Raw genomic sequence first — 12,392 nt, 5'->3', positions numbered from 1 at the left:
GCGAACTCTGATGAGAGATCGCATTCTAGTGGGAAGTCGGAGGCATCTGTCTCGAAGAAGATCGGTTTGTCGGGGCCGAAGTGGACGAGACTGGGAACGGACGTGAAGGATTGCTTGAGGGATTTGAATGCAGCTTGTGTCTCAGGAGACCAGCGGAATTCAGAAGTTTTCTTCTTGAGGAGATCGTAGAGTGGCTTGGCGACCTTTCTGTAGTTGCGAATGAATCGCAGATAGAAGTTGGCAAAGCCGTTCAAAATCGGATCATCCTTGACTGACTTGGATACTGGCCACTTGAGACTTAAGTCGACTTTGCCGGTGTCCATAGTGACGCCAGAGGGTGAGATCAGAGAGGCAGACTGTTCCACTCGATTGCTGTCGAAAATACATTGCTCTGGTTCGACACAGAGAGGATGCCTTTGCAAGACTCCGAGGACAGAAGCAAGATGTTGGTCGTGTTCTGACTGAGACTTGGAGTGGGTGAGAATATCACCCAAGAAGCAGACCACGAAGACATCCAAGATCTGTCGCAACACATCATTCATTATGCTTCGAAACGACGCTGGAGCATTGATCAGACCAAAATGACATGACGTAGTACCCATCATGCCCGCGTTCGGAAAGCTGACTTCCACGCATCACCGGGAGCAATGCGCAGGATCTTGTAAGCAGCGCGCAAGTCCAGCTTGGTGAGGACACGAGCATGATGGAGGCGATCGAGGGTCTCTGAAACCAACGGAAGTGGTGCGCGATTCTTGATCGCGATATTGTCGAGACCTCGATAATCAATGCACAGGCGCAGAGAATCATCCTTCTTCATGACAAAGAGGGCGGTTGCACCGACGGGACTTTCGAGACAGAGATATTGCCAGAAGCCACTTCCCTTTCCAAATAATCTTTCAAGACTTGCAACTCTGTAGCGCTCATCGCATACAGAGGGCTCCATGGAGCTGTAGAGTCTTTGACGAGGAGAATATTGTGGTCGTACTTGAATAAACGGGAAGGCGCGCAGCTTCTACCGCAGAAAACATCGGAACCAAATGATATGTTTCTGGGATTGCTGAGTTGACGCTGGACATGGTGTTGGCTGCAATAATGACGGACGCTGGGTTACTGAGAGACCTTGAGACACTGGAAACAAGATCGTTGCCTGGGAGCTCCGTGAGATGAAGCTTCTGAATAACATGCGTGCTAGCTAGGCCTCCAAAACTAGCGGCTTCCAAAGGGCAAATTTCCAGAGCTGGGGTACTAAGATGGGGTGAAGGTTGACCAGATCCACCTCGAGACACCGACAAGGTTCCGAACATAAGTCTGGGCAAGAAATCTGCCGTTGGCCCAATCAATAGAAGGATTGTGAAGTTGAAGCCAAGGCAAGCCAAGAAGTTCCTCGGACCGTCCAAGGTCTGAGATCACGAAGGAAGCATGCTCGTTATGTGTACCAGCAGAGAGTTGCACAGGAGCTGTAGCATACGTAGAAGAACAAGCGACGATGGTCTCAAGTTGCTTTGTTGCACTGGCTGGGCCAAGGGTGTTTGTTGACTTCCAATGCGCGAGACAAAAAGAAGCCGCGAGAGCACAACCGTTCAACAACGACCGCGACCATGCCAGTTTCTACATCTACAGCTTGCTGCCACAGAGCGCTATAGTGCTGCTATGAGCCCGGACACGGTCACTCGCTTGCTGAGCTAGGCTAATCTTCGTTGAAGATATCATCAGCTTGCGTATTGGTAGCATGTAGACAGGCTTGACATTCTTAAGCTTTATTGATTCTCGAACAGAATGGTTCTGCGTATCAATGTGCTTGGAGCGAGAATGGAACATAGGCTCTTCTGCAACCTGAATAGCAGACGGATTGTCGGTCAAGATGGGGGCGCAACCGTCAATTTCAAGGTCAATGGCTCTTGCTTGGTGTTCTGAAAGTCGTTCAAAGCTGACGACACGCTGACGACACGGTGGATCAGTAAAAGGCCCGGCTCGTTGTCATGGTAGTTCCAACAAGAAGGCATCAACTGCACCTAAATACGTTCCCGCCTGGCGCATCGAATGTGTTCGCGCACTGCTCATCCTTGCATCAATTCACGGTCGTCGGTCTCGACGTTCACCAGATGGACATTGTCACACACGGCCGCGTACACCTCAATGGCCATCTCGCGGAGCAAGTCTACCTGATCTGCCCTCCTGGTCAGCAGTCGTGTCTTGTCGCATAGAAGCGCTCGCTCTATGAGCGAGCAATGGGCCAAGTCTTCAGACAACCGAAGTAACGCCACTATATCATATAGCAGACAAGCCATTTGTCTGCGTCTTTTTTGACGGCATTATGATTGCATTCAAGCATCCTGTCGACAAAGCTGCCCGGGTCGAGGCACTTGCGGCGAGTACGACCTGGGAGACCTTGGCCTAGGTCACTTTGTACTCGGCGTTGGCGTTACCAAGAACAACGACGGCTACTCTATGAACCAGCATGCCTGCATCATCGATGCAGCTCACTCTCGCGACATCATTACCTATCGATTTCGTTGTTGCCTATGGACGCCTCCATCAAGCTATACAAAGAGGGCACCGGCGACAGCAATTTCGAAGACTCTGTCGTCAACACCCACAAGTACAAGTCCCTCATCGGTGACACAAGCTAAATTCAGAACGCTGCACGCCTAGATATTGCTGACAACGTTTCTCTCCTGTCGAGGTATCTCGTTACACTATGGCTCTCACGCATGAAGGTTGGACGACGTATTCTTGCTCAACTTTGGACTATTCCTACCCTCAAGCTCAACTATATTAGATCTGACAAGCTCATTTGTCCAACGACTCTGATCATGCTGGCAACTATGGCGCTCGCAGCTCTACGTCCTTTCGTTCGTTGATGGCGCTGTCGCTTGAACATCTTCTTGACAGCACACCGTCATCCCGCCTACTACAGAAGCTGATTTTGTTGGTCGCCCTAATTCTACAAGAGGAGCGCTTTGGTTCAAGCCCATGCTTGCTCAGTGGAACTTGACTCAGCTTTACATGACGAGCAAATCACTTTCTTTACCAACGATCAGTCTGCTATCAAGCTTCCGAAAACCTTGTATACCTTTCTCGCTCCAAACACATTGATACCCAGAAACATTCTGTTTAAGAGAACATAACGCTGCACCACGCCAAGCCTGTCTACATCGCTATCGGTACGCAAACTGCTGTAGTCACCAAAGCTTTGCCTCATAAAGCACTCGAGCGACAGCGCTTAGATTCGAACCTCTGCTCAACCGGCTTGTGCCTCCAAGGGATGAAAAATGTTGAGGATCGCGACTTTCTGTCACTTCGTCGCTTTCCGTCCAACACTATTCTCTGGGGGAACACCAAGAATAGCTCTCGGTCTATCCTTGCTACCATGTCTCACACTAGCTCATGAAATCGCAGTGTCTTTGTTTATCTTGCCATTGTGTCCAACTCTGGCTATCGCCAACGCAGGTCGCTTTGTTTATCTCCCTTAGTTCGGACACGAGTCCAGATGCAGCATGAAGCTCTCCTGAACAAATCTGCACTAAAAAATGACTTATCGAACTGTTTGGCATCATATAATTGGACCAGTCGAACGTCATGATACACACGCATCGAATGCTTCGCCCGCGCGTGTACTAATGCTGCTGCTTCCTTTCGTGCTTAATCCTGCGATATGCTTTTGAAATCTGAAACTCCGACTAAGGCAACAATATGGTCAAAGGAGATATCACATCGGAATCTTCTGGGCCCGCCTCCTGTGGAGCTTGGCTCAATTTGCAAAAGCTACGCTACATGCATTCCGGCTAGCACTTTCGGCTCGGTGATTGTTTTGAGGCAATTTCAGACAGGTGTGTCGATCTGAACCAATTATGACGGAGACTCAACACAGAAGTGGGTTGAGCTACTCCTGACTCCTGAGACTAGGCAATATGGAAAAGACCCGAAACCCACAAAGGGCTGATGTGATGCCTGTGGATACAAGGCTGTGACTGCTAGCAGCGGCATGAAGTACATATGAGGAGATGCGCTCACGCTTCCAAGGAGAAGCGCCGTGGGCGGACCAACATCAGATACTACTCACCAGTCAGCTAGTCTGGGCTTGCAGTGTCCGGAGCTTGCGCTGTGTAGCCTATCAGGTCAAGACACCGCAGAATGGGCTCTTCTTTATCGCACAATTGGATAAGTAAAACGATGCACTTGGTCTCCATGTGGCTCATCCCCGTAATGATGAGCATGGAAGAAGTCACCTCTCTCGGCATGTGCCACAGTGTGTATTTCGAGCTCACATCCACTTTGAGCATTCGGTCTGACAAAATCACTGGTCTAATGACAAAAGAGGACGTCTGTCATGATAAGTGTCTCGACAAGACTGAAGAGCTGGTGTGGATGAAAGGCCGGGAACACGATACCTGCCATCGACACGGACCGCTATGTTCACAGCTCGTACCAGAAATTATTGGCGACCTTGCTTACCCGTCTGATCAGTACACCCACTCAGACATGTACTATCAGCAAGGCACTGCCGCTTCTTATGGCCTTGGGTTTAATCCCGCAACATCCTCAAGCTCCTTCTTAGGCTCTTTATGGCCCGGAAGTGGCTACAAGCAGACAGCTCAGGTCGGGGCCTACAAGGTCTCCAAATTTTTTACGTGCAAGTGCACTATGAGGGCTCACTATCCGAAGATCTCCTTGGGACCCTTGTCAGCAATCCACCTGCCTCCTCAAGGCGGCATTTATCAATCGGCCGCTTGTGATCCCCAAGCTGTCGCAGAAAGGCATGTTCTTGGATCATGGCAGCTTAGCAGCTTTGGACCATCTCTAGGACCATCGGAGGTGGTCGAGTTTGAGTGTGACGAGGACTTAACAAGTGACGACGGATTCAAATATGAGGATGCCGAATACTGCAGGATACATGGATACGAACCGCTCAACACTGAGAGCTTTGAAACATTTGGAACTGCTTTTCTTCCAATCCAGGGCCAAATTGAGGACCCATAACGATGACCAACTTTCACAGTCTTCACCATTGGTCCCACTCCGGCACCATGGTCTCACGCCTGAATACAGCTTTCGCCGTGGTCGCAAAGCTGAAGCAGAATGACATACAAGTCAAGGGCCGTCGTCGGAATGAATCTGCTGATGCCTGTCTTAGCTTGTAGTCGCTCTCGTATCTTAAGAACACATCTGATGATCACAATCGTGTCAAGTCTACGCGAGCACTCCTTTCAAGTGTGTTCCGCTGATCGACGTGTCCGAGTGGCTGCCATCTCTGCCGAGCGCGCAATGACTCGGCTCCTGAGACTTGGCAGATCAGGAGAGACATTTGCTGCCCATGTCTTGAAGTTACCCTTTTTGGAAATCGGTCCTGCACACGCATAAGGGGCATGCTTGCAAACTTGTAGTTGCGAGCGCCTTCGCTGCTTTGTACACGTATCTTTTTCACCATTCTCACCGCCCAGCCCAGTATCCTGCAGCGCCGCTCGTCAAGCCAAGACACTTGAATGGCGAGATGGCGTCTTCTTCATTGACAAGCGCATTGGCTCGACTCCCGCTGCGCTTATCAAGTCCAATTCTCGGACTGCTTCTCCTGTGCTCCCTCCCAACACTAAACAACCTACTTCAGGTGAAATCTGACCTCATGTGTCGCAGTGTGCAGTTCAAGCTTCAGACCATCATTCACATCGTGTCTTCCGGGCAGGACAATGAGCCGGCACCATGGGACCTTTGTGAAGACACTTGCAGAAGCAAGCGACGAGACTTGAGGCAGTTGCCAGTGTTCCGATGGCATAACGCTCAGCCCCACCCATGTCAACGACAAGGACCAGTTTGTCTAAAGTTCAGAGCATACCTTATTGGCCGTCACCCGACGGACATGCCCAATCATGACACTGCATCAGATGCATACTGGCAGCAGGCGACCAGTCCAGATCAAGGCTTCATAAGGCCAATCGACTTCGCAACATCATCGAGCTCGTATTTTGGCCACTATTGGCTGCAGTTCAATCACAAACGCAACACAAAAGTCAATGTCGCACCATTCAGTGTACCCAAAGCCTGGCCCTGCGCGTGTGTTTTGTCTGTGCACTATCCAAGAATGTCGTCTTCAAGCGTTCTAGTTCCTTACGGCTTTCCTCAAGACAGCGGAGACTTTCCTAGAACTTTGACAGACTGTGATGATGCATCAGTGGCTAAAATGCACGAGCTGAGAGGGTGGCAATACCTCCCGCCTGGAGTATCTCATGCATATGAATCTGGCATCACGCCGTCACAGGACGCACCAATCCCTTGTGACACTCCACTAGCACAAAGTTATTGCCACCAGGCCGGTTATGACGAGCAAATGACTACCGATGCAGAATATATCTTTCAAAATGCGCATCTTGGTGGCCCACAAGGCCAAGGATGGAACGGTCTTGTTCCATATCTCTAGCCTTCTCTTGTCAAGTTCATGACGGCTTGGCAATCGCTGTTGAAGTCCAGCAACTGAAGTGCACCGATACTAAAACTGACTATGTCGTTGCATTTGTGCATGCCTGTATCACTGGATTCTTAGTTTGAGGTGAGTATAGATCATCACAGCAATACCGCAAGAACAAGACTAGAGTATAGTTTGAAACATCATCCTGCAACTTCTTGGACTTCGTGGCCCGTAAACCCTGGATTCCTGTAACTGCTGCAAAAGTTTCTCTAGCTGCAACTCTGTAAACATTGAGCCTAGCGATGCAACTTGTTCCAACGCCAGGATAATGATGCTATTGTTGTATATGGCAGGTGAAGTGACCTTTGAGATTCTGTGGGCTTCAAAGGTGGATCCAGGAGGTGTCTGCTGATGAGCACTGACTCCTGGAAGTAGTCCTGACCTAGAATTCGAGGGTTAAAACCTATGCTGTCCTCTCGGGACCAGTCACTTTTGGCTCGATGTGAATGCGATGCGGACTCTGAATAGGTCTGAGTTCGTCTGACACAGTCATCCTCCCTATCCGATATCAGCAGGCCAACTAGAAGAGACCGGCTAGAAGGATGCATGCGCACCAAGCAGCACAATGGCAAAAAGGGGCAAGATTCTGATCTAGGTAGCCATGAGCAACGTGACAGCTCGGGTGTGTACCGAACAGGATGCCTGAACAGTGTTCATGCTGTTTGCTACTGCTCAGACCACGGGAACATGGTTGAGCGTTGAATGGTCGCGCACTGCACAGCCTTTGCAGCCAGCCGCATGGTCGAACCCAGGGGTCGTATTGAGCATGTAGCATTCAGGTGCGCGGGTGGTCAGCGCAAGACAAATACAGCTGTATACTTTTGCCTCCTTTATCATTGAACATCTGCGAGATGCACATGGATGCGAGGCTCATGTAGTATCGGATGAGGACCCCGTCACAGCACAGCAGCTGGTGCAGACAAAATACCGCGAATCAGCCAAGAAGATTTAAGACAGCGTGGCCTGTTCTTCACTTCCCAAACTTCAGACCTACAAGGTCAGCAACACCGATTGAGATACCAACACTTCGCCAGCTCGACACAGCTACTGCGGCGGGTGCTGCTGTGGCGATACTTCCTACAATCAGCATGCAGCACTCCCTGAAACGGATGTTTATCGATCTGACGAGACCACTCGGCTGGATCATGCTACTTTGCATTGCCTTTGATGCCGTTGACGCACAAAAGCCACGACAATGCCGCAAAGTTGGGATGCAACTATCTACAGTCATATTCTTGGATCTCCTGCAACAAGCGCAATTTGAAAAGACGGGCGACCAAAACAAGGCATGCAAGAACGCCTGTTCAAGCCATATTAACCACGTGCGTTTCAACCCCCCCGCTTATCCAGATCCGTCTGCTTTTCCAAATGAACAGTGTCACGAACAAGGACCATTTTGTCTAAGCTGGTATTCAGTGCCCTTGCCTCTGGCACTCCCACAAGAGGAGCATCTCTATGCTCGGAGATTTGACGAGAATGCACATTATCTTCAACACACCCTCGATGGATTTCCAGCCGGGATTTACGCCCAAGGCTCATCAATAGCTGCAGGCTTTGGGTTGTGGCCCATGATCAAAGCGCCAAGATCCAAGAAGAAGACCCCAAACGCAGTCGGTACAAGCAAATTGGGATGTCAATGTACGATGGATCTGTATTTTCCGACGATGTCCGTGATCCCAGCTGTATTTCCAGCGAATTGGCGATGGACATGGAACACTGAGAGCGATATATGCCATCCCGATGCAATACAGGCCCGTATTCGGACCAGTTTGGGCGAACTTGGGTTTCCTTCTTTTCAAATAACCAAGAAATGGAGCGATCATCCTGGTTATGGAGGGGAAGAGGGATCTGCACAAGTATTTCAATGTCCCGACTCATCAATGGTGACTGAGGATATGTGTTTACCATATCCAGAGGGCTTCACACATCTCCTGCCGAAGTATACGCTCATGCGACGACTCCCTGATGATGGCGCGAGCTCGAGCTCAGGGAACCAGCCTCATGGACTTGTCTGACAAGAGCCAACTCATGGTCTCCAGCTGCCGAGAGGCCTAGAGGAATCAAGCAGAACACACACTGGGCTTCAGGACGCAATGCACTGACTGGAACAGGTATGAGAAGAATTGTCTTGCTTCTTTTGGAGCATTGGTCGTATAGCTAGCAGCCGTAGCTTTTAATTAGACTTTATTGTCAAGCTTTAAGGTCACATTTTGCAACTGCAGACCGTGGGACTTGATTCATGTGCCAAATTGTCAATTATGTCATCCACTTGCATCGACTTCCCCTTCCACATCTACGACAATCGACGATGAGGACAGCCTGTGCCATGCGCTCCATGAGGGCCATCCGACTCCTTCAAACTCGCTCCTATACGTCTGCCACTATGCTGCTCGCGCGCCAAGCAAGCCCTGCCGGTGCTTTTGAAAAGTCAGACTTTCAAGCACAAGACCCTTACCCACTGGTTGGCCGTGGCAATGCAGGACCTATTGAAATGGATGAGACACTCGTTCCTCATACGCCCATTGATCGCTCTCATGAAACAACCAATACCAAGCGCGCGCGGTTGTTGTGGCAATCACGGAAACGTGGTATTTTGGAGACGGATCTGCTCTTGTCTACCTTTGCAGCCAAGGCACTGCCTGAGATGGATGCGACAGAGCTTGAGTTGTATGATAAACTGCTGGATGAGCCAGACTGGGAGATCTACTACTATGCAACTGGCAAGAAACCTGCACCGGCTGCCTTTGAGGGTAGCCAGCTGATGGAGCGACTGAAGCAACACACAGCCAATGAGGAGAAGCAAACGCGGTCAATGCCGAGCTTGAAGGGTATGAGTGCAAACTTCCGCGCTGACCAAGCGACGGACACCATGCGTTTTGGCAATAAGGAGCCGGCACCTGAAGCGGAAGAGGCAGAGAAGAAGCCAGATTTGAAGGAGAAGCTCAAGAAGGACGAAGACGAGCCAGCCGTGATTGCCTCGTAAGCTTTCCACTATAAAACGATAACATCATGTACGACTTTTGAAGGCTTTTCTTTGACTTGGCGCTGTCTCTCCATCCGACTCGCTGACTGTGGCGAATCCATCAAGTGACTCTGTGCTGCCTTCTTCCGTGTCCTCTCGAATAGTTGGCGTCTGCAAATGTGAAGAAGACAAGATGCTGCTCAGTGAAGGTGGTGACCGTTTCGACATACTCGGGCCAGGGCCGCCAAAGTAGCTGCCATGACTATAGCCACCAGCCTCAAAGCGTGGTGTTGTTGCTGGCGTCGATGCAGCGGAATCATAGCTCGTATAGCCAGACGTCCGCGTACTGCTTGTCCGTCGCAACAACTCTTCCTCTCTCAATCTCCGCCGAGTCACTTTGTCCATGACAGATTCGGTCGTTGATGATGCTCGAATCGATGGTTTATGTCTTGGTCTGACGGCATCTGGAAAGATTTTGCGTACGATACGTGATGAGCCTGCGAGACCCAAACCTACCATCAAGCCCAAGACGGCTGCTGAGCCGAGGAAGAGCCAGGCAAGGTACAAGACTCCGCTGAATTTCTGAAGCATAGCGAAAGGGACACCGATAAAGATTCGCCAAGTGAGCTGGACGAGAACAGTTCCGGGTCTGAAGAGCACATGCAGGATGCCCAGTATCTTGAGTAATGGCTTGCCAACGAATATGCGGAACAAAAAGGCAATGAGCCCGATTGTTCGCCAGAGCGTTGCACTGATTCTTGCGAGTGATTTTTGTGAGATTGCTGGCGCAGGCTCGATATCTGGTTGAGGAGCAGTTGGAGCAGATGGATGTCGTACAGCAGATTGAATAGCCTCTTTTGCTGCTGACCCGGCTTTTGTCGCTGCTGAACCAATACCTGCAGCGGCTACACCACCTGCTAGGCCAGCAACATGTTGAAGCCCCTGCGCGACTGCTTTTCCGGCATACGTGTCATGTTTGTGGTTATGCAATGCTGCATTCTCTGCAGGTGTTTGACGGAAAGGTGCTTGATGAGCAAGCGTACTGCTCCAGAATGCGGCAAACACTACTCCTGCGGCCCTCATCTTCCTGGGCCTGCCTGGCACCACTAGCTGTTGACTTTCGTTTGTGCGAGGTCTTGTGTCTTGATGTTTTGGTTTTTGGCTGAATGACGTCGGCGGGGATGAGCTGCCACGGAAGCAGACAAAATCAAGGGGAAAATACTAAATAGCAGTGAGAAGGCAGTCGATAGCTATGTGCACGCTGTTCTATGCTCGAAAGACAAGGTTCTCCACCAAAGAAGCATACTTGACGCCCTTGTATGGTTTCCAGTCCCCAACACGCGCCATCTTGAGACTCTCCACTTTAATCCCCGTCAATGGCGTGCCTGTCATGGAACACGAGACAAGTGCATGAGCAGCCTGACTGATTGCTTCTTTCCCTTCTTCCACAGCAACATTACTGACAGCTAGAGTGATTCGAGGGGAGGTCTTTTTCAGCGGACCGAGTGTCCAGATGGCAGTCATGGTAGCATCCTCTTCTTGCCGTACAAGCGATGTGTCTCCCTGTGATGCAGCAAGCCTGACCTGCTTGCATGATGCTAAGGGCAGTGATATCCGCACAACCATATCTGCAGGCAGTTGAGCAGCTGTCGTTCGAACAGTGACAACGACATCAAACCCATCCAGCACTGAACGCGATTTCGTGAATTGCAATGAGAATGGAATCGGCGAAGAACCTGTTTCAGGCAACGTACTCGACCATGTCGCCAATTGAAACGTACCATCCGGTGGAATGAATGAGAAACTACCTGGTTGCTCAAGAAAGCGATCGACTCTGACGCAACGATGAAAGGTAGGCAGCTGCATGGCATTTGCAGGCTTCATTTGCAGCATGACATCAGGTATGCCAGACAATTTAGTCTCACAATGTACTGCGCAATGTACGTCGCTGGTGATCGTCTTGCCCTGTGCATCAATGATACCAGTGACGTGCTCAACAACATCAACGAAAATCTCATTACTCGTATACTTGGCCTTGCCGCGTCGCCAAGGCGCTTGTGGTGTACCCATCGCTTTACTGGATGCATTTTGCTCTCCGCGAGATTGCAAGCCCGTCGCGCTCATGAGGCGCGTGAGCAGACTCGGTGGCAGCACCACTTCATGCAATGCATTCGGTTCGGTCGTTAGGACCTGTCCGTGATCGACCATTTCGCACAGCAACGCAAGAACCGTATCTAGATTCGCTGTTACAAGATCAGGCGTGAGTAGCTGCGGAGTGGTGGATGAACCGCTTGAGAGCGTGCCGCCAAGTAAATAGTCTTGCAAGACGAGCAGTATCCGTTGTAAAATCCCCAAAACACCCGCTGCTTCGACTTCGCGACTCGTTGTACATAGCAAGCATAGTGAACCATGACTGAGATGGTGTATTTGGAGTGTACCGCCCGGTGCGTCGATGATGCTTGGACGTGGATGACGTCGTTGTGTGCGGTCTTTGGCAAAGTACTCTGCTGCTTGGCGCGTGGGTCGGTTGCGAAAGGGATGCTCCATGAGGATGTCGCCTGTGTCATTGAGGAGGTAGAAGCACTCCATTGAGAGCTGAAGTCCAATGCTTTACTGGCGTGGACAAAGGACAAGATGATGGTCGATGTGATGTCGTCGGAGGTTGCCAGGACGCGACAAGACTGAAGCTGCGACGCGCACGGAGGGAGTCTTCAGCTGTGTTTGATGGAGACGCAGCCAGCTGAGACGCAGGATGAAGACTGCCTGTCTTGCCGGTATGTCCCCTACCCAGCTCTGAGTCCATCAGGCCATGGAGGACAGGGCAGAGACGACGGCTGACTCTGTAGCATCACAGGCGCCTTGACCTTCATCGGTGCAGGCGGCTATGTCCTCTATGAAAGCCGCAAGCAGCTAGCAGGTGAGCGCAAGGTGTATCTTGCCATGAAGCAGGCGGGCAGGCAAGCACAGATG

The 12,392-nt window shown here is 50.7% G+C and overlaps 5 protein-coding genes across 5 annotated transcripts; 4 read left to right on the top strand and 1 right to left on the bottom strand.

Annotated features, from left to right (window-relative positions):
• Positions 1-3,857: 3,857 nt before the first annotated feature.
• On the top strand, positions 3,858-5,235 carry BCR37DRAFT_218977 (uncharacterized protein). The gene has a single exon (XM_040866452.1). The coding sequence runs from the start codon at positions 4,135-4,137 to the stop codon at positions 4,978-4,980; it is 846 nt and encodes a 281-aa protein (XP_040727564.1). The 5' UTR covers positions 3,858-4,134; the 3' UTR covers positions 4,981-5,235.
• Positions 5,236-5,340: 105 nt separating this feature from the next.
• BCR37DRAFT_376995 (uncharacterized protein) lies at positions 5,341-6,610 on the top strand. Its single transcript, XM_040868710.1, has one exon. The coding sequence runs from the start codon at positions 5,492-5,494 to the stop codon at positions 6,410-6,412; it is 921 nt and encodes a 306-aa protein (XP_040727563.1). The 5' UTR covers positions 5,341-5,491; the 3' UTR covers positions 6,413-6,610.
• A 680-nt stretch (positions 6,611-7,290) lies between these two features.
• BCR37DRAFT_376994 (uncharacterized protein) lies at positions 7,291-8,655 on the top strand. The gene has a single exon (XM_040868709.1). It carries the CDS (start codon positions 7,345-7,347, stop codon positions 8,473-8,475), a length of 1,131 nt encoding a protein of 376 aa, XP_040727562.1. The 5' UTR covers positions 7,291-7,344; the 3' UTR covers positions 8,476-8,655.
• A 248-nt stretch (positions 8,656-8,903) lies between these two features.
• On the top strand, positions 8,904-9,284 carry BCR37DRAFT_337298 (Flavinator of succinate dehydrogenase-domain-containing protein; the record flags this gene model as incomplete). Its single annotated transcript, XM_040867253.1, has 1 exon — positions 8,904-9,284. A coding segment is annotated over one exon (381 nt), but the record flags the coding sequence as incomplete, so codon positions are not given.
• Positions 9,285-9,543: 259 nt separating this feature from the next.
• Positions 9,544-12,011, bottom strand: BCR37DRAFT_385820 (Mu homology domain-containing protein; the record flags this gene model as incomplete). Its single annotated transcript, XM_040870389.1, has 4 exons — positions 9,544-9,593; positions 9,653-10,608; positions 10,729-11,158; positions 11,204-12,011. 4 exons carry the CDS (start codon positions 12,009-12,011, stop codon positions 9,544-9,546), a joined length of 2,244 nt encoding a protein of 747 aa, XP_040727560.1.
• Between the last annotated feature and the right edge of the window lie 381 nt (positions 12,012-12,392).

Source organism: Protomyces lactucae-debilis, assembly GCF_002105105.1.
Source record: "Protomyces lactucae-debilis strain 12-1054 chromosome Unknown BCR37scaffold_3, whole genome shotgun sequence".
In the NCBI taxonomy this organism is placed as follows: domain Eukaryota; kingdom Fungi; phylum Ascomycota; class Taphrinomycetes; order Taphrinales; family Protomycetaceae; genus Protomyces; species Protomyces lactucae-debilis.
Note: the sequence above shows the minus strand (reverse complement) of the source record. Positions and strands in the feature narration are given on the sequence as shown.